This window comes from Monodelphis domestica, chromosome 1 (genome assembly GCF_027887165.1).
Source record: "Monodelphis domestica isolate mMonDom1 chromosome 1, mMonDom1.pri, whole genome shotgun sequence".
Taxonomy (NCBI): Eukaryota; Metazoa; Chordata; class Mammalia; order Didelphimorphia; family Didelphidae; genus Monodelphis; species Monodelphis domestica.
In genome coordinates, this window is record NC_077227.1 from 114016873 (window position 1) to 114041565 (window position 24693).

The 24693-nt window shown below is 45.1% G+C and overlaps 2 protein-coding genes across 7 annotated transcripts; one reads left to right on the forward strand and one right to left on the reverse strand.

Annotated features, from left to right (window-relative positions):
- Positions 1-209: 209 nt before the first annotated feature.
- On the reverse strand, positions 210-22372 carry MFSD13A (major facilitator superfamily domain containing 13A). 3 transcript variants are annotated; one of them, XM_056804701.1, is made up of 12 exons: positions 22240-22372; positions 18121-18340; positions 11716-11936; positions 9306-9478; positions 7259-7510; positions 6628-6710; positions 5497-5946; positions 3758-3878; positions 2427-2523; positions 1694-1865; positions 1295-1488; positions 210-1132 (listed from the first exon to the last, which is right to left on the reverse strand). In XM_056804701.1, exons 5-12 carry the CDS (start codon positions 7421-7423, stop codon positions 876-878), a joined length of 1539 nt encoding a protein of 512 aa, XP_056660679.1. In that variant the 5' UTR covers positions 7424-7510; positions 9306-9478; positions 11716-11936; positions 18121-18340; positions 22240-22372; the 3' UTR covers positions 210-875. The 3 variants fall into 3 exon arrangements, with proteins under 3 accessions (XP_056660679.1, XP_007479157.1, XP_007479158.1); XM_007479095.3 differs by lacking the exon at positions 11716-11936; XM_007479096.3 differs by lacking the exon at positions 9306-9478.
- Positions 19317-22999, forward strand: C1H10orf95 (chromosome 1 C10orf95 homolog). Of its 4 annotated transcripts, XM_056804747.1 has the most exons (3): positions 19317-19550; positions 20327-20367; positions 21741-22999. In XM_056804747.1, the coding sequence occupies exon 3, from the start codon at positions 21811-21813 to the stop codon at positions 22432-22434; it is 624 nt and encodes a 207-aa protein (XP_056660725.1). In that variant the 5' UTR covers positions 19317-19550; positions 20327-20367; positions 21741-21810; the 3' UTR covers positions 22435-22999. The 4 variants fall into 4 exon arrangements, with proteins under 4 accessions (XP_056660725.1, XP_007479161.2, XP_007479159.2 ...); XM_007479099.3 differs by lacking the exon at positions 20327-20367 and having other exon boundaries at positions 19317-19555; XM_007479097.3 differs by lacking the exon at positions 20327-20367 and having other exon boundaries at positions 19319-19550.
- The last annotated feature ends 1694 nt before the right edge of the window (positions 23000-24693 follow it).

Consider the following 24693-nt stretch of genomic DNA (forward strand, 5'->3'; position numbering starts at 1 on the left):
CCAACCACCCTCAAAAATCCAGGGCTCTTTCCACCACCCTGCCTTTAGCTCGGGCTTCTCACCCACTTGGCTCCTTGGAGTCCTCCCTCTTCTCTGGTTGGTGTGGAGCATCCCACGCCTCCCCTGGATTCCTTCAGCTTTGAACCACTTGGACCAACTGCCCATTGTGATGTACCCCAGCCCCTGACAGAAGAGGCCTAAAGAGCAAAAATGATTTACTGGCTTTAATGAGTCCCTGCAAAATGAGCCCATTCCTGGGGGAAGTAAAGCACAAAATAGAAAGGACCTAAAATGGCAGGTTTGGGGGACACAGGCACTCACAAAGTGCCACCACCTTTCAGTGACAGGCCAAGCTCTGGGAGTCATGTCGGCCCACTGCCCATCCTCAACATGACCGTCCTTATGGAGAACAATTCCACCTAACAGCCTCTGCCCAGGCAGGCACAGCCAAGCCAGGCCTTTGTAGGGGTCTGCCCTCAGCCCTCCCTGTTGCCCTCTCTGTACAAGGGCAATTAGGGGGATGGAGAGCTCCATTCAATATCTGTTTTGGATATCAGACAGGTGCAGCCCTAGACTGGGAGGGAGGGCAGTCTACCTGTCCCCATCTCGGCCCTACCCAATTCCTGATAAGCAGCTGATGACCAGATCCCAAGGACTCACTTCATAGCCTTCTCCCTGAGTTAAAAGCCAGAAGGTAAGAAGGTTGGAGAATTGTGACCTCAGCATCTGGGTCCAAGGGAAAACCCTAGAGTTCTTCCTCCCTGGCCACGTTACATCCCTGCTGTACCTGAGAAACAAAACCAGAGGAGAGTTCCTGGCTAGGGTAAGAGAATAGTTGGCAACCAGCACCATGGTCTGCCTTCCCTTGAGGCTCCTCAGACAGTCTTAATATCCAGAGCCCAGGGCTTGGACAGACTCTGGCGTTGGGCCTTGACCATGTGGAGGCGCCTCCCATGCAAAGTGAACTGGGACCAAGTGATCAGCTGCAGCAGCGCACACATGATAGGCACCAGCACCAGCAAGTAGAAGCATCCCTGACGTAACGTTGATGCCCGGGGTGGGGCAGGAGGATCCAGCCAAGGCCTTGCACTGCCCACTGGGTTCAGCAAAGGCTGCTGGAAAAGGTCATGACCTGAAACGAGAAAGGAAATGTCAAACCAAATGTTGTTTGCTTGGCACCTAAGGAAGGGCAGGGCAGAGCTAGCCACAGATGCCATAAAGTCAACAATATTCCCTCCCTATCTAGGTTCATCCTCCACCCACACATCTTCCACTGAGGGGTGGTTCTACTCACCAGTATAGAAGCAGAGTAGCCAAGTGCCCAGCAATGGGGCAAAAGTCTGGCCAGGTTTGGTCACCAAGGCCACCATTCCAAAGAGCAGCGCTGAAGCTGCCTGCTTCCGTCGGTTCAGCACCAAGTCTTCGTCCACCAGGTCTGTGACCACCAGGGTCAGCAGCTTACAGGTGCCCTCAGTGAACACACGGTTGCTGCACATGAGAAACCACAGGGTCAGGAGGAGGAAAGGGATAAACAGGTGATCCTGAGCTGGGGAAGGAAAGTGAATAAAGCGAGCATGGAGGCTCTATTGGGACTAATGTTAGCATGGGAATGAAGAGTCTGGGGGCCCTACAGGGGCAGTCAGCCTGGTCAGGGGTGGGCCAGGAAAGCTGGGACTAGACGGGTCCCGTATACCTGGCAATGAAGATGCAGAGGAGGTGGAGGTGGTCTGGTCCGGCCAACAACATGAGCAGACTGAGGCCCAGCTTGAGAAGGAAGAGCCCTCGTACCACGGCATACACGCCCCATCTTTGGCACAGTGTCAAGAAGTAGAGGTTGTTGAGATGAGGAGCGATGTAGGACACCCCTGGTGAAAGGTCTCTGCAAGTTAGGATGAGGCAGGATCCTGCTCCGTTGCCCAGGAAGCCCTGGCATTTTCCACGTTCTTCCCTGAACCTGCCTCCTTGGACCCTGATGACCATCCTTGACTATCACAGACCCCAGGAGTGGTCCTCCATGGCAAAACCTCAGAAGTCTGGATCCCCCAACTTCCCATCTGCCCCAAGTCAAAAAGATGAGAGGCAGGGCCAGGGGATAACTCCCCGCAGGCCTTACTCCAACTCACACGAGCAAACCTTCAGAGCCACGGCCCTAACACTTCAGCTCCCTAATGACTCCTTTCTGGCCTTTCATCTAGATCTCCTCCATCCCCACCTGAGAAACCAAGCCAAGAGCTAGGAGCCTCAGATCTAGGCGCAGGCTCCGCTACGGAGCCCTCCAAGAGATGAGGCTCTCGCCACAGCTTGTCACCACATGGACCTCACTTCCCTGGGTTTGCGGGGATTGAACCTGAAGGATGTCTCACCTGGGATTTTACTTGTGTTAACAGCCAAGACCCACCCCTATGTGTCCAAAATCCCCGACTCACCCAACAGGAAGGAGCCCATAGAGAGAGAGATCTGGTCCGACAGCAGGTGCTCCAGAAAGAGAGGGAAGAAGTTGCTGTTGAAGTGGCAGTGGAAGACCTAGAACCCAACAGGCACCATGAGGAGAAAAGTCGGCAGGAGAGAGCTGGGAAAGGGAGGCCTGAGCTGGTGCTTAAAGGCAGTTGTCATGGAAAATGGGTACAGAATTTGAAAAGATGAGCCACCTTTTTGGAAAATGGGCCAATTAAAAGGAAAAAAAAATCTAGGTCAACTACTATACTATTATTCCTAAGGAAAAGGTTTAAAATTTATGTGAAAAATGTCTTTCCCACAACAGATGTGAAATGCTGCAATCTGGGAACGGAAACTGTCATACTTTCTACTAATTGTGCTTAACATTCACAGGAAAGAGTCAAATGGTTTTTATTGAAACCGATTAGTTTGGGGGGGCAGCTGGGTGACTCAGTGGATAGAGCCGAGCCTCAAGATGGAAGGTTCTGGGTTCAAATATAGCCTCAGGTACTTCCTAGTTGTGTGACCCTGGGCGAGTCACTCAACCCCCATCCTAGTCCTTACTGCTCTTCTGCCCTAGAACCAATACATTAAAGGACTTAAGTCTTAGTGGAACAATTTAAAATATCAGTAATATTTTAAAATGGAACTTCTGTGTTTGCACCTTGTGAGTTAAGATACTGGTAGGACTGGGGATGCATGAGATAAACTTGACTCCAGCGACAGCAGGGACATGACACAGACACAGCGGGACAGGCCTGGGCCAGCTGGGCTTCACTCTGCCCCAGATAGCCCGATCTGGCACCCAGTTTTCAGAAACGTACAGATTCCTGAGCTGTCAAAATTTTGTCTGACCACAAAGTAGTGTGTCTATTCCAACCTAGTTGGAGCTCCTTTTTTAATAGAGGAAACTGAGGCCTCAAGTGACCTGACCAAAGAATACAGAGTTGTGGCTGGAAACAAGCAGGTGTGCTGGCTCAGGCCAGTGCTTTCCTCTCTACACCATGCGGCAAGCCATGGTACAAGCCTGAGAGCCGGAAGAGATTTTTGAGATGACATCGCTCAGCTCCCTCACACTCCACGTGAAAAAGACTGACGCCCAAAGAGAGTAAGGGGCAATACAGGAAATATGGGTAAGTAAAGGTACCGGGCTTTCATTCCAGGGCCTCTACCTGCCAATCCAGGGCTCCCAGGCTTCTCGCTCTACCCACGTTGGTCTAGCTCCCTGGGGCTCTCCTCGCCGGGCTCCGTACCCAGCCATCGCCACAGGGCTCACCCTGGGATAGGGACGCGGTGAGAAGGACAAGAATGATTCCCATACCTGCACCAAGTTCATGCCTACGAACCAGAGGAAGTTTCGGTGGCGTGCCAGCTGCTGGAGGTACTCGCCCAGGGTGACCCTCTTTTCTTCTTCACTTGCTGATGGCTCCTCCACATCCAGGCTGTCGAGGCAGAGACAGACAAGGGCAATGTGGCTCTCCTCCCCCTCCTTCTGACCCCACAGCTTTCCGGTTCTCTCCTTTTCTCTCTCTCTCCCTCCCTCCCTCTTCCCCACAAACAGAACCAGAAATTAGGCTGCTGTGATGAATGGCCCATGGATATGAAAAGATGCTCCAAATCATAAAATAAGGGAAATGCAGATCAAAACAAATGAAGTTTCATCCTACACCCAGCAAACTGGCAAAGATGACAAAAGACAGAAATTATTAGTGTTCAAGGGGCTACAGAAAAGCACTATTGGAACTGTTCTGACATGGAAAGTATTTGGGAATTATGCTAAAAAAGTGACTACAAAGCCTCATACCCTCAGAGCCAAAGATCCACTGCTAGGAACATATCCCTCCACCTCCCCCAAAAAGGAGATCAGAGATAGAAAGAATGGCCCCACATATCCAAAAATATTTGTAGGATTTTTGCAATAATAGCAAGAAGGAAGGAAGGAAGGGAGGGAAGAAGGGAGAGAGGGAGGAAGGCATGAAGGAAGGCAAGGAGGGAAGGAAAAGCAAAGGAATGGAGAAAAAAAGGAAGAAAGGAAGGAGGAAAGGAGGGCTAAACAAACTGTAATACAATAATGTAACGGAATGTTACTGTGCCATAAGAAATGACATACACAAAGAGTTCTGGAAAGAAGGAGAAACCATATTAACTGGGGGAATGAAGAGTCACAGGAAAACAAACACCATTCAAAAGAAAGTTAAAACAAAAATGAATTCTGTGTATTAAACTGACCAGGTTTGGCCCAGACAAGGGCTGAGCAAATACATCTCTTTCCCTTCGTCACTGACCAGAGTTGGTCAAATAACTAATAGGCTGGTTGATTTTATGGAAATACTCTCCCACTCCCTGTCTTTTTCTTCCTTATTCTTCATTACAGCTCAATGAAGGTGAAGGATGGGGAGGGATATGTTTTGAAATGAGTGTGATTTAACCATGAAATACTTCAAGAAAAATAAATAGGGGGCAGCTGGGTAACTCTAGAGCCAGTCCTAGAGATGGAAGATCTGGGGTTCAAAATCTGTACTCAGGCACTTCCTAATTGTGTGACCCTGGGCAAGTCACTTAATGTCCATTGCCTAGCTTTTACTACTCTTCTGCCTTACAATCAATACACAGTTGTTGGTGTTTTGTTTTGTTTTGTTTTTAAGAAAAAAGGAAAGTAGGTGGCTAAGGGTTATTTAAAAAAGAAAAAGAACAAAAAGAAAGTATGATAAATGATAAATAAAAATAAAATAATAAAAAAGCACAACTGTGGAAAAGAAAGAAGTCAGGACATTAAGACAAGCCCATTTCTGAAATGCAATTCCTCCTTAACTCCTCCTCTCAGCAGCCTCCACTTCCTTCAAGCCCAGCTCAGGTGCCTCTTCTTCTGTGAAACCTTCTGTGGCTCCCTTGGCTGTTAGCAATCTCCTCTACCTCATTTTACATCGTATGACACTTCCCTGGGCTCACAGGCTCCCTCTCCAGTCAGTCACTTTTGTTTCTGGATTTCCAGAACAGAGCAGGCAAGTAACACATGTGGGGTGAATCCCACGGAGGCCAGGGATACAATGACCCACTTACCCTTCGGAAGCTGAATGCAAGGCCCCCAGCGTCCTCCCTTCTGTCTCAAAGCGCTGCCTCAGTAGCCATGTAGCCCCAGTAAAGCCAAGCCCAGAGCAGACAGCCAGAATCACACAGAAGGCACGGAAGGAAGAGAAATCTTCCTTGTTCCAGACAGCGTAGGAGGCAAAGACGGAGAGGGAGCCAGCCGCGCTGAAGAGCGAGCAGTAGAAATTGAGGTGTGTTCGGCCATGGGCAGACAGGGCCAGGTCAGCCAGCAAAGCGTGGTGATTGAGGTCCACCAAGGTCAGGAAGCCGTCATACAGACACAGGCAAAGCAAGAACTGCATCCCTGTGGGTGCCCACCGCACCCAGAATGCCAGGAAGGCCAGGGCCAGCAATGGGCCATGCCGGCTGAGGGTCCGGAGCCTCGTCAGAACCACATCCTGGGATGGGATTGAAGCTCCTGCCCTGTGAAAGGACGAAGGAAGGAGTCAGGATACGTCGCCCTCTCCCCACAAGCACGCCCTCCTGGAACCCTAGAACAGTTTACAGAAGGGACGCTGATAAGCCATCCCCTAAATCAGTGATCGGGAGTCCCTCTCCAGGAATGTCAAATCCTTCCAGACTTTCCCTCCTGGAGGATCAAGAGACCCATCCCTTGTTCTATACCTCTGATCCTGGAAAAAGGGATGGGGGAAGGACACAGGGAGGCATCACGGCTTGGGGACAGTCACCAGTTAGAAGGGGCCCATCCTTGCCTTCCTCCTTCCTTCCCCAGACTCATACTGGTGGCAGGAAGAGACAGAACTTAGAGGAGTAGGGGCCCACCCAGGAATGATTTCTCTGCGTCCTCTGGCTCCGGGCACCATGAAAGGGCCCTTGGGACATGGGTCCTAGGCAAGAGAGTGGCCCCACAAAGTAATGAAAACAGGCAACACAATGTGGCAGAGAAAGCCCTGGAAGGAAAGCCACAGAAATAAGCTTCTGCCACTACCTCATTGTGGGACCTTGGGTAAGTCCCTCTATTTCCTATCACTGGGCCTCAATTTCCCCAATCTGAAAAATGAAAGTTCTGGCCTAGATTGTCAATAAGACCACTTCACGCTCTGCCAGGATGCCTAATACAGCCATTGGTCTCTAATCACATACCTGGGTGGGGAGCTGAGGAAGACACGGTCACTGAGCCAGCCAAAGAGTGGGTCATTGAGGCTGTTCCAGAGGAGAAACACTGTCTGCAAACAGGGGTGAGTAAGAATAATTATACCAGGGGCAGCTAGATGGCTCAGTGGATAGAGAGCAGGCTCAAGTCTGACCTCAGACACGTCCTAGCTGTGTGACCCTGGGCAAGTCACTTAGCCTCCATGGCTAGCCTTAGAATTGATGCTAAGACAAAAGGTAAGGGTCTTAAAAAAACCACACAACTGTTATACTGAAGGCAATTAAGGGCTGGGAAGTAGAGAGCCTAAGCCCATTCACACCAACATGGCCTGGGTTAAAGAGAAGCCAAGGGGCTAAGTACCTGGGGGCCCCTAGGCTCTCTCTGGGGGTGCCTTCCCCATTCCTCAACGTTAAAGTCTCTTCCCAGCTCCAAGCTTCTGGGGTTCTCTAAGGGGTGGTCTGGTAGAATCCTCCTGGGTGCGGAATGGCTGCAGAGCCTGAGAGATTAGTGTTGGGAGGCCACAAGACCCAGGGGAAAGAGCACCAGTTCTGAAGCCAGAGGACCTGAATTCCAGGCCCACGCCAGAGGCCCAGCTAGTCAGGAAACCCCTGGGGCACCTACCTCTCCAACCCAGAAGGCCAGCTTGTCAATCTTGTACACAGAGACAAAGGTGTCCACGTAGTAGAGCAGGAACACATTGTGTAGGATGGTGACAAAGAGGGACAAGGAACCATAGACCACAGCGGTGGGCAGGCTGAAGAGCCAGGCCAGGGGCTGACCTGCCATGGCCCACGGCCCCAGGCCTCAGCGGGTCAGGGGTGCCGGCGTACCTGCCTCCGTATGCCCCGTCCAGGGCCAGACCATCCTTGCCCCCTGAGGAAGAACAGAATGAACACAAACCACTGTAAGCCAGCTTTGCACCAGAGACTGGTAAGCAGCCAGGGCCAGTATGGCCTAAGCCATCATCCATTTCTGTTAAGATGATAAGTTTCTTGACAGCAAGCAAGAACTCTCTTTTTTAAATCAGCAAGTACTTCAGTCTCCCAGGTTCAGACTTTGAAATTATCCCGAGCCCCTCATTTCCCCTCACCACACACATCATTTCTACCTCTATGGCTCTCGCGTCTAATCCTTTTATGTGACTGCCATCTTGGTCCAACCTCTCTGGTCAAGACTCCAAAGGCCTTCTGGGGCAAGTTGGTATCCCAGTGCATAGAGTGCCTAGCCTGGAGTCAGGTAGACTCATCTTCCTAAATTCAGATCTGATACTTACTAGCTGGGTGACCCTGGGCAAGTCACCTAACTGTTGGCCTCAATTTCCTCCCCTGTAAAATGAACTAGAGAAGGGAATGGCGAAGCATGCCAGTCACTTTGCCAAGAAGTAGTCACAAAGAGTCAACTATGACTGAAAAAACAGCTGACCAAGGAGGGCCTCCTAACTGGCCAGTCTTACAGTCTCCAGTCCCTTCTCACTGGGATCCATGCTCCAGGAGGCTGCCAGAGTGATCTCCCTTAAATGCAACTCTGACCTCTGTCCCTGTGATTCAATTCTAGTGCTCCTCCCAAAAAATTCCTTCCCCTTGCCTTTCAGATAAACTATAAGCTCTATTTGACGTTTAAAGAACTTCACAACTTGGCCCTAACCTTCATATTGCTTCTCTTCCCAGACTTTATGGTCTTGCCAAACTGGACTTCCATGTACGTGCCTCACACATGACACCCATCATCTGTGCCCTCCCGCCTTCTCGCCTCCCTTCCTTTAATACCCAGCTCAGACGTCACCCCAGAAAGCCTTTCAGATCCTCTCAGCTTCTCTGTTTCTCTGTGTTCCTATTGCCTTGACCTCTGGCTTGCTGAAGAACTCTTCCCCTCCATATAGGCTTTGGGGTTGTGGTTTTAAAAGATGACTCTTACAAAAACGAATAATATGGAAATGGGGTTTGAGTGATAATATATGTATAACTCAGTGGAATTGTTTGTTAACTCCAGGAAGGAGGGAGACAACAAGGATCATGTAACCATGTGAAAAGTGTAAAAATAAAATAAAAAACTCTTCCCCTCCACCCCCATCACCAGCTGGAGTTGTGAGAGAAGCCGATCTCATTTCTCTTCTAATTTTTTAACCAGCCAATTTTTTAACCAAGTCAGAGGAGAATAGAAGCAGAGCTAAAAGGGACCTTACAGGTCACCTCACCTAATCCCCACATTTCATAGCCGAGGAAACCAAAGATCTGGGAGATTCAAGAAAAACACAGTGGGAAGTTAGGGGCAAAGGAAGGATTCACATTCAGGTCCTCTGACTCCAAATTCAGGGTTTCTGCCTCCTTTGAGATTAAGACTCAATTAAAGAAGGCACTAAGTTTTGGGGTGTTTTGTTTTGGCTAAAGGAGACCAAACCCCACTCTACCCCTACCCTAATCTCTCACCTTCCAGGTAGCTCCCAACCTGAGGAAGAGAAGGGTAGAATAGAGTAATCGTGATTTTATTTAGCTTTCCTATTAGCTCCAGGATCTTCTAAATGGCCTGGCAGACACCCAGGCTCCACCTCCGATTCAAGGATAACAAGCAGGAAATACTTTGAGAAGACATCATTTCCTAGGGCACCCCCATGGACAGCAGGGGAGGAGGAAGACATCCAGGGTTTGTTCTGTTTAAAGAAATAACTTACGGGAAGCTAGGTGGTTCAGTGGATAGACAGAAAGGCCTGGAGATAGGAGGTCCTGGGTTCAAATTTGGCTTCAACACGTCCTAGCTGTGTGAACCTGGACAAATCACTTCTTTCCAATTGCCTTGCCCATATCACTCTTCAGCCTTGAAACTGATTCAGTATTGATTCTAAGCCTTTGAAAAAAAAACAAAACAAAAACCAAACAGCTTAGTGCTGGGTTAAAACTCTAGTCAGCCCCCCTTTTTCCTGAGCTGAGGACACAACATTCCATCTCCCGTCTCCATGCCTAGAACACTCCCATCTCACCACTGTCTCCTACAATCCCAGGCTTCCTTCCAGGCCTCAGCTCAAGCACCACCTCCTCAAGAAGTCCACCCCAGGGCCCCCATCTAATGCCTCACCCTCTCAAATGACTTTACATTTGCTTTGTGAATGTTCTGTATTTGTTTGGGTATGAGGAGGCAGGTAGCTATAGAGTGTTCTGCCCTGGAGTCAGCAAGAGTTCTGATTCAACCTCTGACACTAGCTGAAGCCACTTAACCTGTTTGCCTCAGTTTTCCCAACTAAGGAAAATACTTTAGAGGGTTGCTGTGGCATGAGTAGGCCTCTATAAATGCTTATTCCCTTCACTCTCGTATATATGTATTGTTTCTCCCCAGAAGAATGTAAGATCTTTGAGGTCAGAGATAGTTTCTCAACATCCCCAGCTAGGCTTCTGTTGCCTAGGCCTCTCATTTGGTTAAGAGCTCTGCCCTCTGGCCATAGCTGAGAGGGGATCTGATCTCATCCTCTCCTTTAAAAAAAACAAACCCTTATCTTCTGCCTTAGAATTGATTGACAGGTTCCAAAGCAGATGAGCCCTAAGGGCTAGGCAAAGGGGTTAAGTGACTTGCCCAGGGTTACACAGTTAGGAAAAGTCTGAGGCCACATTTGAACCCAGGATCTCCTGTATCCAGGCCTGGCTCTCTATCCACTGGGCTACCTAACTGCCCCCTCCTTCTCTTCTCTCCCTTTCTCTCTCTTATTTGAACTCTTACCTTGTGTCTTAGAATCAATACTGTGTAGGTTAGGCAATGGGGGTTAAGTGACTTATCCAGGGTCACACAGCTAGGAATTGGCTGAGGCCAAATTTGAACCCAGAACCTCTCATCTCCACGTCTGGCTCTCTATCCACTGAGCCACCCAGCTGTCTGTACACACCCACCCACCCACACACAATTGCCTTCTAATTTTTTCATCAGTCAAATGTCAGAGGATAATAGAAGCAGACCTGAAAAAGACCTTCCAGGGCATCAACTTTTAGCTCCTCCTTTTAGGAAACTGAAGATCAGGGAAGATTAAGAAATACACAGAGGTAAAACCAGGTTTTAACTTCCAAGATTCCAGTGCTTGTGGCATAATACTTAATAAACACTTGTAAACTTAATCAAGCTTTTCAAAGACAAAGACCTCAACAAACTCAACGCCAGTCTAGGGTTTGGTGTCTGGCTTCAGGTCTCTCCAGCCAGCCCCAGAAAGCAAGGTCAAGAATTGCCACCTGTCTCCATCCAGCCTGCCTTCTCCCACTGCCCAGCTGAACAAAGAGGGGACACTTAATGATACCCATCTTTAAAAATGAATGAAATGAGGAGCTGTCAGTCATGACAGAGGGGGTGAGAGAGAGGAGGAGAGGGGGGGAGGGAGAGAGATTTTGAGAGAGACAGAGAGAGACAGGGACAGTGTGACCAAGAGAGGGAACCTCCCTCCTTGCCCCCTCTCTCTAAAGCAGTACTTGAGGTGGGAAATAACAATTCACATCCACATAAGCCCTTGAAAAAAAAGCTCTCTTTGGGGCAATTAGGTAGCACTGTGGATAGAGCACCAGGCCTGGGGTGGGGAGGACCTAGATTCAAAACTGGCCACAGACACTTACTTCCTGGCTGCATGACCCTGGATAAGTCACTTGGAACGACTACTTAGTATTGATTCTAAGACAGCAGATTAAGAGTTTTTTTAAAGTTCTCTTTGTACTCTCTTCCCTTGACTGTTCTCTTCTCCCAAATTCCTCTCCAAAATTATTCTTAATTTCAAAAGAGGCAGTGGTGGGTAGGAAAAGCCCGGAGGGATGAGCAATTCAAGTACTTATCACATTCGATTTACAAATGAATAAACAGAGATCTGAGAAGTTAAGGGTAGCTCCGCTGGTGCATTCCATAGCCCAGAAGCCACATCCTGCCTCCGTCCCAGGTCAGGACTTTCATCACCAGAGGACCCCCTCCTCTACGCCTCCACTCTTGGAAGCCTGCTCCTTGCGTTCCCGTGAGGAACTCCCCGGAGAATGTCCTCCACGAGCAGCCAGCGCCTGGGGATTGGGGCAGAGCCACCCATCGCCCACCCTAGCCACGACCCGGGGGATTCTCTCCCAGCTTACCTGGGCCCCGTGGATCCCATCAGAAGACTCAGGCGGCCAGGGACTGAGAGAACAGGGCGCCTGCGCGAAGCCGCCCCTCCCCCCCGCAAATCCCGCCTACCTTTGGCTCAGCCATTGGCTCAGTATCACTTCAGTCCCACCTCCCCCCTTAAACCCTGGCTGGGGTATGTCCTTTGTCGCCTCTGCTGCCATCTTTGGTGTGGGCACCTGCCCTCCGTGACCTGGCACGTAGAAAAGGTGTACGTGTAAGGGGGCATTGCTGGGGGCTCCTCTTCCGGGCCCGCTCTGCGGTAACCAGGGCTTGGGCAGCAGCCAAGGCAGCAGCAGAGCCTGCCCCAGACTCTTAGGGTAAAAGCCCCCACCCAGCCACTGTTGAGGATCTCAGGCAAGGCAGCCACAATAATTCACCGTAGATGGAGCTGTAAAAGGTTTCCCCCATTAAGGAAAGGGCCTTCTCCCAAAAAAGGGATTCGAACGTCCGTACCTTTTGACCCAAAGGTTTCACTGCTAGGCAACAGATCCCAAGGAGGTCCAAGACATAAAGAAAGGACCTGCCTACGTCAAGATATTTCTAGGAGAGCCTTTTGTGGGAGCAAAAAAACTGTCAAAGTAGATGCCCATCAACAACGAAGTGAAATAGTATCCTGCCCTAAGAAATGGCAGTAGGATGCAAGCAGAGACCCATGGGAAACGATCAACTGGTGCCCAGTTTAGTAAGCAAAGCAGAAAAAATAATGTAACCCTATGATTCTATCTATAGAAATGAAGGGAAAAGCACAACAGGGTTGAAAATGAATGTTACAAAAATTACAAGAATATGTTTGGCCTCAAAGAAGAGATGGGAGAAGATACTTGCCTGTACACACATTTCTTTGAGAGAAGGCAGGGTCCATGGATGTGGAAAATTGAAGGTATTTTCAGATTATTTTAGACTATTCATTGGTTTTGTTGATTAATTTTTTACTCTTCCTCTTTTCTTTAAAAAAAAATATTTGTTTTAGGGGATGTCTCTCCAGGAGAGGTGAGGAAAAGGAATTTCAGGGGAGATTAAGACAACATAAAACAAAAGCTATCAAAATTTTATTTTTAAAAAGAAGCATGGAGGGGGCAGCAAGGTAGCTCAATGAACTGAGAGCTAGGCCTAGAGATGGGAAGCCCTAGATTCAAATGTGACCCCAAATACTTCCTAGCTGTGTGACCCTGGACAAGTCACTTAACCCCCATTGCCTAGCCCTTACCATTCTTGTCTTGAAACCAATACATAGTATTGATTCTAAGACAGAAGGTAAGGGTTAAAAAAAAAAAGTAGCAGCATAGAAAGACTTAAATGTTATTTTGCAGAGTGAAATAGCAAAACAAGAGAAACAGTATAAACAATGTAAATTTTAAAAACCCTGAATACCGAGTTGATTTTGACCATATTGAATATTGGCCATTAATTACTTTGGAGAAAAAATAGAAAAATGCACCTACATTCCTTCTTTGCAGAGATTGGGAACTACACGTGTGGACATTGCATAGCTTACTTGGTATGGAGGTATTACGTTTGCTTAATTGCTTACTTTTTTCCCCCTCTTTTAAAAACAATTCTTTACTGTTGGACTTAGAACGAAGATGAAATCATACAATTTTTTCAATTGTTTATTTGTGTTTATGTTGTGGAGTTTGGGTTTTCTGAGTCACAAAAATAAATATAGAAATATGTTTTGCATGAAAATACATGTATACCCCAGAACAAACAGCATGTCAGCACAGTGAGGGGAAAGGGTAGGGAGGGAGAGAGATAAATTCCATCATATAACTTAGGAAAACTTGTGTGGAAATGTGTTATTACATGTAATTGGTAAAAAATAAAAATATAAAACAAAAAAATTATTTGTTATGAGGGAATAGCATGCTGGGAAGGGAAAGGAAAAGGATATAATCAGAATTGAAAGTGATATAAAAGATATCAATAAAAAAAAATTTTAAAACCCCAAGGATTACCATTCCCTTTTAAAATGAATTCAAACTAACGCCATGAAATTCACATCAGACAATCCTATTTATACCAGTGGATTAGTGAGAGCCAAGGCTAGAATCCTGGACTCTTGGTTCCCAATTCAATATATTTTTTTAAACCCTTACTTTCCATCTTAGAATCAATACTGTGTTTTGGTCCCAATGAAGAAAAGCCATAAGGAATAGGCAATGGGAATTAATTGACTACCCCAGGGTCACACAGCTAGGAAGTTTCTGGGTCTAGATTTGAACCCAAGATCTCTTGTCTCTAGGCCTGGCTCTCAATCCACTGGGCCACCTAGCTGCCCCCTAATTCAATGTTCTGCACACTATACCATATTCCTTTGAAACCAGAGCTTTAACTAGGAATTTTTACTTCTGGAGCAAATGTCATACCCTGAACCCAGGGCAAGTGGCAAAATAGGTGCCTTTGGGTGATTGGGAATAAAGAAAGAAAGTTTCTGCTGATATGGGAGTAAGGGAAAGCAACCTCCCCCTTACCCCATCAACTAGTAACTTTTTTAAGCAATTATTCTTGTTAACCAGATGTTAAGTTGTTGCTACCATAATACCAAAGGAGTATAAATTACTATCAGTATTCTCTGAATTCAATACCCTGGTACAAAGGCATAATCATCCTGCCCCAGTTATAGTTCTTTTGTAAAAGTCTTCCATAATAGATTATCTTCTAATTATAGAATCATACAATGCTAGAATTGGAAGAGATCTTAGAAACTGTTTAGTCCAACCTTTCATTTTATTTTATTTTTATTTTATTTTAAATTTTATTTAAATAGTCAGTTTAGAACATTATTCCTTGGTTACAAGAATCATATTCTTTCCCTCCCTTCCCCTCACCCTTCCCCTTCCCCATAGCTGATGCAAAATTCCACTGGGTTTTACATGTGTCCTTGATCAGAACATATTTCCATGTTGTTGGTGTTTGCACTAAGATGTTCATTTAGAGTCTACATCCCCAATCATATCCCCTCGACCCATGTAATCAAGCAGTTGTTTTTCTTCTGTGTTTCCACTCCCACAGTTTTTCCTCTGAATGTAGATAGTGTTCTTTCTCATAAATCCCTCTGAGTTGTTCAGGATCACTGCATTGCCACTAATGGAGAAGTCCATTACATTCGATTGCACCACAGTGTATCAGTCTCTGTGTATAATATTCTCCTGGTTCTGCTCCTCTCACTCTGGGTCAATTCCTGGAGGTTGTTCCAGTCCCCATGGAATTCCTCCACTTTATTATTCCTTTGAGCACAATAGTATTCCATCACCAACATATACCACAATTTGTTCAGCCATTCCCCAATTGAAGGGCATCCCCTCATTTTCCAGTTTTTTGCCACCACAAAGAGCACAGCTATGAATATTCTTGTACATGTCTTTTTCCTTATTATCTCTTTGGGGTATAAACCCAGCAGTGCTATGGCTGCCAACCTTTCATTTGAGAGGTGAGTAACTCAAAGCCAATCAGTTATGAAATCTTTACCAAGGATCTCTGTATGCCCAGACATGGCCTTGTCCTCTGCTCTTTATCTTGAACCTAGTTCTCATGCTCTCTGCTCTACTCAGCTCACCTCTACCTCCTACCCTTATGCTTTTCCTCCTTCTATAATGTTCCCCAGTCCATTAAGTCATCTATCCCTCTCTTCCTGGCATCAAACAATTACTGAAATCCCACCTCCTTTTTCCTGTATGGGAAGAAGGTGACAACTTCTCCCAAATTCTTCCCTGTCAGTGCCATCCATACTGATACTCATACTGTCTTCACTTCCATTTCAATTCAATCAAATCAGGGCTTATTTTCTATGACTAGTCCTGGACCTGCCATGTACCCAAGTCAGTCAGGCAATAAACAAACTTTTATTAGGTGCCTACTACTAAGGACCATCTTTCAAAAAGATTTAGAGCAGCTCTTTTCATGGTGGCAAAGAACTGGAAACTGAGGGGATGGCCATCAATTGGGAAATGAACCAATGCAAAGTGAAGTAAGCAGAAAGCAGGAGAACAATCTCCATAGTAACAGCAATATTGTAAGGATAATCAACTGTGAAAGACTTAGAAACTGATTAACACAATGAACCAGACAGCTCCCAAGGACTAAAATGCTATCCACCTCCAGATAGACAACCAATGTTCTCAGAGTACAGATGAAAGAATTTCCTCCCTTTCTTAATTTTTTCTTCCTTTTTTTTATTAAGGCTAATTCAGAAATTTATTTTGAATGACTATATATGTATAATGGTACCATATTTCTTGCCTTCTCAAAGAATTGGGGAGGGAGGGAGAGAATGAGAAACTGAAAACAAAAATGAAATTTTTAAAGAATTTTTAAAAGTGCTTGATTCTCCACTGTGCTGAGTGCTGGGGAATACAATGAGAGGTCAAAGACAGTTCCCTCTGGTGAGGAGCTCATAGTCTAAGTGGGAAGACAACAAATATACAATTATATATTAACCAGACACATACAGGACTAAGAGATCAGTAACAGAGGGAAAGCACTAACTTTAAGGGGAACCAGGAAAGGCTTCTCAAAAAAAAAAAAGGTGGGAAGTTGAAGGAATCCAGGAGGGAGAAAATTCCAAGCAATGGAGTACAGCTATCAAAAATGCCTGAAATAAGGAGATGATGGAATGTTTTATGTGAGGAACATTGTTTTGACAGATAAGTGGAAGCTAGAAGGGTGGGTAAGACTTGAGACAGAGAGACCAATCAGAAGGCTATTATAATAGTCTAGGTATAGTATAGTACTATATATTATAAGCCTTATATCAACCAGAGAGGAGAAAAGAGGATGACAGAAGAAGGGAGAGGGGGAGAGGGGGAAAGAAGAGAGATGCTGTCCCTTTCAGGGAGCTCACAGTTTGGTTGGAGAGACAAGACATTATAAGGGGAAGAGCTAGATAACACGGAGAGAGAAGAAATTTCCGGTGGGGAGAAACTGCCTTGCCATCTAAATTTTATCCATGCCTCAAGGTTCATCTCTAGTCCCACTTTATTCAAGAAATGTCTTTCACCTATATGAACTGATGTAAAGTGAAATGAGGAGAACCAAGGAGAACGTTGTACATGGTAACAATAACATTGTATGAGGATCCACTATGAATGGCTTGGCTATTCTCAGCAACACAATGATCCAAGACAATGCTAAAAGACTTATGATGAAAAATGCTATCCACTGCCAGAGAAAAAATTGATGGAATCTAAATGCAGATCAAAGCATGCTGTTTTCTTTTTTGCCTCATAAAAAAAACAAACCAAAAAAAAAACCCTCTTACTTTCTGTCTTAGTAACAATTCTAAGACAGAAGACTAAGGCTAGACAATGGGAGTTACATGACTTGCCTAGGATCACAGAATCTGGGAAATATCTGAGGCCAGATTTGAGCCCTTACTCCAGGCCTGGCTCTCTATCTACTGAACCACCTAGTTGTCCCTGTATTAGTTTTCACTTTATTTTCTTCATATGTTTTTGTTGTTGTTGTTTTGTTTTATGAGGCTTCTCCCATAGCATGACCAATGTGGAGATATGCTTTGCATGATCACACATATATAATCTAGATCAAGCTGATTGCTATCTTGGAGGGGAGAGGGAAAGAGAATTTGAACTCAGAATTTTGGAAAATGGATGTTAAAATTGTTACATGTAATTGGGGGAAAATAAAATATTACGTTAGGTTAAAAAAAGAATTGTCGTTCTTGGCCCTCTGGTTCCATGTGTTCTCTGAACTACTGAGTAATTTGCATGGCTCACATTCTCTAGAGGACTTAATTAAATACTGTTTCATGTTGGGAGGCTTCCTTTGTGTCTCCTGGCTCCCTCGTGTATTTAGATACAATGTAAATAGTTACCCTCATACAGTCTCCATTGATATTTGTTACCATTAATTACATTGTTTGAATTTTCTTCTCCTGAATCCTAGAATCAAGTCTTGGGGCCAAGGTGAGAGGAAGTAAATGGCAACATCTGGGCTCCTGTATCCTGTCAATCCACTTAACCCAGATTTTTGCTCAAGAAAAAAATAGGATCATTTTGGAGCCATGAGGAGTGGAGTGAGGAGGGGTATAAAATGAGATATTTATGAAATGGTTTGCAAACCTTAAGGCATTATATAAATGCTCATAGATGGTTTTGTTCATCATTCGACCATTGTGATATGGTGTTGGTGACCAGTTCTCAAATCTAAAGCTCTACTTATGTGACCTTGAATTAAAAACCTTTCCAGGGCTTAGTTTTGTTGGCTATAAAAAGGGATGGAGGGAAGAGGGTCGTGGGGTGGAAAAGGAAAGTTCAATTAAATGATCTCACAGTCCTTTCCAGCTCTAAGTTCTATGACACACACACACAAAAAGTCGTAAAAATACAGACATATACAAAAACCAAATTGTTGCTTACCCATTTTTGAAGAGGACTGATGACAGCAGAGGCTGATGTCTTGACTTGTGCATGAATTGTATTTAAGTGAGGCAGAAAGTTGTCAGCCTCACAGTCTCTTCCAGTCTTCAAAAGGCCAGTGGCAAGACAAAAGTCAGAATGACTGCTGATGGCTCCGGGGGACATAGGAGTGTCTTTGGTGTCTGACCAAGCTCTAAGTGCTCCACTGTGTCTGCTTCACCTGTTTTCATGGATTTTGGAACAAATTGTTTTCTTCTGCCCATGAGAGTGGTATCTTCATGTGCTTAAGGTAGACATCCCCCAAACTCACCTAGGGATTTGTGATCCATTGATTACCCTCAACCTGGCTTAGCTTGCCTGCCAAGATGATTTAGTAGGATGTGGCCACTGCACATGCTACAGTTTCTGGCAGTCACAGGTGAAGGTGGAGTGCCAGGGGGACACCAAAGGTAGTTGAGTGGCCCTGAAGAGGGCTCAGCAAGCCTTCACACCAGAGGTTCTAGTCCTCCTTGAACACCCATACACCCCCAAAACATGATACATAAGCTCAGAATAGAGATACACATAGAAATACATAGAAATAGACATTTAGGTACTCAGATAAACGCTATGCATGGACAGCTAGGTGCCACAGGGGCTAGAGTGTCCAGCCTGGAGACTGGAAGACTCATTTTCCTGAAATCAAATCTGAGCTCAGTCACTTAATAACTGGGTGACCCTGAGCAAGTCATGTAAACTCTTTGCCTCAGTTTCTTCATCTATAAAATGGGCTAGAAAAGGAAATCACAAACCACTTTAAATATCTTTTCTAAGAAAACCCCAAATGGAATCATAAATAATTAGATGATTGAAATGACTGAACTTCACATACTAGCACAATAACAATCTCTTTCATATATCTGAAACACTTTAGATTTACATAGACCTTTTAGAATCATGATTTCATTTGACCCATACAACAATCTTGTGGAGAGATTCAAACTGTAAACGCCTCTATTGTGTAGATGAGGAAATCGAGGTCCAGAGAGAAAAAGGGATTTAACTCAATACCACATGGAAAGCTAGTGGGAAACCCACTATATATTAGAAGGTGAAGGCCCTCCTCCCTTAATAATTCTCTTCCTACCAAGTTATACCTAGGGCTGAGAGGACATAATTTGTTGGTTGTCTTCTTCTTCAAGAAGAATGAGCAAAGGCTGCTGGGGACTGAAAGGGGCTGTCCTCTTATAAAATGCAGTCCAATCAGCTGAGAGTCAAAATCAGCAAGGGAGAGTCTGCTGTGAGTGAGAGGATCAACCCAGGTGTTCATCATTGCTGTGGACAAACCTGTGAGGTGTTAGGCTCTAGGTGGACTATACAAATAACAGAAGCAAACACCTACACCTTTATTTTGGAAGCTGTTGTGGTGTCCCAGGGAGAGCTCCAAGAGGGTAAGGTGTGCTATATATTCATCCATCTATCTATCTATCTATTCCACATACTGAGGGAGGATAGAACCTAACAACTAGCCCTCTTATCTGACTAAATGTAGTTTGGGTGACGGGAATAGAGAAGTATTAGGAAATCCAGGTTCTAGAAGATCTTGATTCAAGATAAGTAATTTGTATTTTATTCTAGAGGCAATAGGAAGCCATGGAAAGTTTTTGAGTAGGGGAGTATCTTAGAACCATTATGTGGAATCTAGGAGACAGGAAGAACTAGAGATAGGAAGACCAGTGAGGAAGTTTATAAAATAGTCCAAACAGGAGATAAGAGCCTGATCCAGGATTGTAGTAAAACAAATAAAAAGGAAGAGATATAGGTAGGAGATGCTGAGGAGGAAAGATGGGACAGGAGGAGGGGAGTTTTGTGAGGGAAACAGAACAATCCAAGGCTTTATATGATCAGAGATACAGAGAGCAGGAACTGTGGGAACACAGAGAAGGTAGAGATCAGTGTAGGCTTAAAGCAATCATTGTGGCAGAAGCAGGCCAACAGCTGGGCCTTGAAGGGTAGGTTTAGAACAGTGGAGCCCTTCAAATAGACTCAGGAAAGCTCATTGTTAAATTTTCAGTCTATTTTTACCTTAGAAATGGGTAAATGCTATAAGTAAGGGCTTGATTTATTGTTTGACCCATCTTCTAAACTTAAGTAAGTGAAGGGGAAAATATTAATAATGCAGGTTAAGTTTAAAAGGTATTTCCTGTATATCCTCTTTTCCTTTTAGAACATATCTACTCTGAGCAGAACACTAGGGGGTAGAAAAAGGTAAAGAGAACCAGGGGACATCGGGGCATCGGGGTAGCTCAGTGGATTGAGAGCCAGGCCTAGAGATGGGAGGTCCTAGGTTCAAATCTGGCCTCAGACACTTCCCAGCTGTGTGACCCTGGGTAAGTCACTTAATCTCCATTGCCTAGCCCTTTACCACTCTTCTGCCTTAGAATCGATATACAGTATTGATTCCAAGATGGAAGGTAAGGGTTTAAAAAAAAGTTAACACCAGTTCTCTGTCCTTGGCATAGACTTCAGGGGGTCAATGAATTTTAATTTTGATGACTAGATTTCAGTGTGATTGGTTTCCTTTTTAATTTTATATATTTAATTTTAGTCCTTTAAAAACATTCTAAGAAAAGAGCTATAGGGAGCAGCTGGGGGCAGCTGGGTGGCCCAGTAGATAGAAAGCCAGGCCCAGAGACAGGAGGTCCTAAGTTCAAATCTGGCCTCAGACACTTCCTAGCTAGGTGATCCTGGGCAAGTCACTTACCCCCATTGCCTAGCCCTCCCTGCTCTTCTGCCTTAGAACCAATGCAATTTTGATTCTAAGATGAAAGGTAAGGGTTTAAAAGAAAGAAAAGAGCTATAAGTTTCACAAGATTTCCAAAGGGGTCCATGACAGAAAAAAAGGCTAACCCTGTTCTAGTGAGTGGGAAATAAAGGGAGGAGTCCAAGATGAAAGGACTAAAGGAGAAGTTCCTGGGGGAGGAGGGAAGGTGAGCACATCCTCCCAGAGTTGGGTCCAGCCAGTCATAGGTGTTTGTATATACATGTCTGTGTTGATAGGCATACACCTAGGCTTAGCACTGTTTCCCTTTGCCTAGTAACAGGCCTTTCCCCAAGGAAAAGAACAGAGAGGAGGGAGGGCTAAAGCTGGCATGACCTAGAAGTGGGAATAAGGAAAAGAGCCCCTCACAGGGGAGGAGGAAAGGGGTCCCACTGGTGACCCCACTCTCAAGGACTGTCCCCCTCCCCTACTCTGAAAACTGAGCTCAATCCACAAAAACTGGTGAGTGCCAAGGGGTGTGAGGGTAGAGAGTGGGATAGCAGGAACAGGGCGAAGATTCTTCCTTTCCCTCAGAGAAAGAGGCTCCCATGCCTCTTTCCCAAGCACTCTATTTCTGGGAGTGGGCCTGTGGAGTCGAATGACTGGACTGACTGGGGAGTAGGGTGGTCTCTTTGAAGATAATGAGACAGGAGCCTGAGGGAGTGAGAGAGGAGAGGGCTGCCCTGGAGAGAGGGGGAAGGCAGCAGAAGTCTGAGCTCTCTGGGAATTCTGGTGTCCAGGTGATACAGAGCCCTGCGGGAACAGGGTATCATTGGGGCCTGACCCTTATTTATTCTTGGCCCTCTCCTCTTGCCTCCAGCTCCTGAAGCGACACAGACACAGGTTTGAAGCGATGCAATAAAGCACCAGCGGTGTGCCAGCCTTGGAACATGTATCCTGTTGCTTACTTGCCCTCACAAGGGGACCAGTCCCAAGTCTTTGCCTACACCTACACGCCTGGCTCCATGGTGTTGCCTCCCACCCAGATGCACAACTTTAATAGGCAGCCCCTAGCCTCCCTGGCAAGGTACCCGCAGAGGGCCCCTCAGTTCTTCATTCTGAGCCCCTATTACCCCTTCCTGTATCCAGTGTGGCCCTTGGGGCACATGAACCCTATTCCCTACTACCCGACCCCAGGGAGTGGTGGGTTGCACAGCCAGTCAAGTCCAGGATTGGTAGAACAATCACAGGAGTCGTGGTCTGAAGGAAGTTTCTTTCGGGGGGAACTTCGATGGGGGAGGATAACCCGTGTCTGGAGTCCAAACAGGGAGCTGCCAGACTTTGTCCGGGATGACCTGCTCCGTATGTATGGTACTTACCCTTTTACAGAAGTGTCCATCACTTATACCGATGGGGTGTTCATAGTACAAGGCAAGCCCTTTGTGGGACAACAAGAATACCGGGTGGAGAGGAGAAGGGTTCGGGGTGCGCCTGTCCCCGCCAATAGTGAGGCTGAGGCAGAAGCCAGCAGAAGTGATGAGGAGGCTGAAGAAAACAAAGGAAACCAGAGCTGAGGGTCATGGACCATCAGTGACTTCTAAGATTTTGAAAATGGATAAACGTTAACAGAAGAGAAATCCGAGGATCGTTCCAGGGAGCCCTTCAGGAGCGAGATTATTTGTGTCTTTATGTACTTGCTGAGATCTTATCACCTTTCTTGCTCCATCGATGTGTGTCTGGTTATACCCCACTATCTAGGAAGGTTCTCCAGTCTCCTGGGAACCAGGAGAAGAAAGGGAGGAGAACATTAAAGATGCTTAGACTCTTCGCCTTTTAAAGGAACCCAAGTCCCACCTATACCCAAGCTATACCTCTTCCTGTATTCTCCTCCCCACCCTTTGAGTCTCAGCTGTTTTTATTGGCTATCTCAGTCTTAGATTTTAGGTGAAGTTGAGCCTCTGTTGAGAAGAGGAGGACCCCTCCTGAGACCTGATCTTATGGTAGGGTCAGCTGTAGCCCCCTCCTCTCCCATCCCCACCATCCCTGTGGAAGTGCTTCCCATTATGTTTTATAAACGTTTCTTATATGGCTCATGTAACTAAAAGTGAATTAAAGGGATTTTTTCTCACTGGTTTTCTCGCTGTGTAATGGGGATGAAAGGAAAGAGGGACCAAGGAGACTGTGGTCTCAAGGGTCAATTTCTACTTTCTTCTTCCACAAGCAGGGGGAAACTCTCTTGAAGTCCTTACCCCAATTTTTCTGCCCATCCCTGGAGGGAATCTACAGTAGCTATATCCTCGGGCCACTTCTCACTGGGGCCTGAGGCAATTGATCAATAAATATACTTTCTGAGCAGGGCTTTAGGAACTAATTGAAAAAAGGCCTTAGTACCTTCCTTCAACTTATTTCCAATTTAACTTGTTTATACTTGGGAGAAAGGACTATTTTGGGCCTTTCTTTGTATCTCCAGTGGCCAGCACATATTAGGTGATTAATAAATGCTTATTAATTTGATATATAACCTGGGGCCCAAAATATAAAACCTTCATAGTAGGGCATAAGCTCCTCTGCAAAGGGTTTTCAACTACAAAAGGTTTTCAATTACTTAACCTATCCAGCAAAACTAAATACAATATCACAGAGAGGAAAAAATAATATTTAATAAAATCAAGGACTTTCAAACATTCTAAGGTGCACAGACAGCTAAATAAGAAATCTGCATTGAAACAAAGGATTCAAGAAAAGCAAAAAAAGGGAAACATGAGTGAGAAAGCATAAGAGACTAAGTTTAAACTATTTACATTATTATATGAGGAGAGGATGCCTTGGAATTTTATCACCAGGAATATTAAAGGGATCCTAATTAGACAGAAGATCTGGGTGTGGTTGGGTTCTGTTGGAATGATCAATCTTTAAAAGAATGGAAGGTGTAGAAGATGAATGTACTAGAAGAGGGGGGGAAGAGAGAAAAAGAATGGGGGAAATTATTTTACATAAATGGGATACTTAAGTTATACAATGGAGTAGACAAAGCAAACACAAAAATAGACCTAATTAAAAGAGAAACAGGAAAATGACTTTGCTAAAAGATATTATAGTCAATAAATTAATATAAATGCTAAATATTTATATGCACCAAATGGTATAGCATCCAAAATTCTTAAGGAAAATTAAATGAATTATAGGAAGAAATAAAGAGTAAAAGTATATTAGAGAGGGACCACAATTTGCCTAAACAATCATAAATTGCCTAATCATAAATTAAACAAAAAAGAAGTTAAAGAGAGAGACTTTTAGGAAAGTTAAACATGAAAAAATCTCTGAAGAATATTGAATGGGAATAGAAAGGTGTATATTCTGTTTGTCAGCTATCCCAGTAATAAAACTTTTGAAAGGCAACTCTGATCAACACAATGACCTACCACACATCAAAGGACTCACAATGAAACTTATTATTAATTTCCAGAAAGATGATAGATGGATTCACGGGGCAGATGGAAGCATATTTTTCTTTTTCTTGCTTTTTTTTTTAATGTAACTAATACTGAAGTTGGTTTTGCATGACAATACACATTTGCAATGGGTTTTGTTTTTCTTGCCTTCTCTGTGGGTGAGAGAGGTGGAAGAGAAGGGAGATAATTTGGAACTAAAAAATGAAAAAAGAAAAATGTCTTCATGCTTAAAAAAAAAAGGATCTTCACTTGAGGTTGCCATCCAAATGGTCATTTGACAAATCAATTAAATTCCTCTGAGTTTTGTATGGTTTACCCCAAGATTTTTTTTTAAACCCTTAACTTCCGTCTTGGAATCAATACTGTATATTGGTTCCAAGG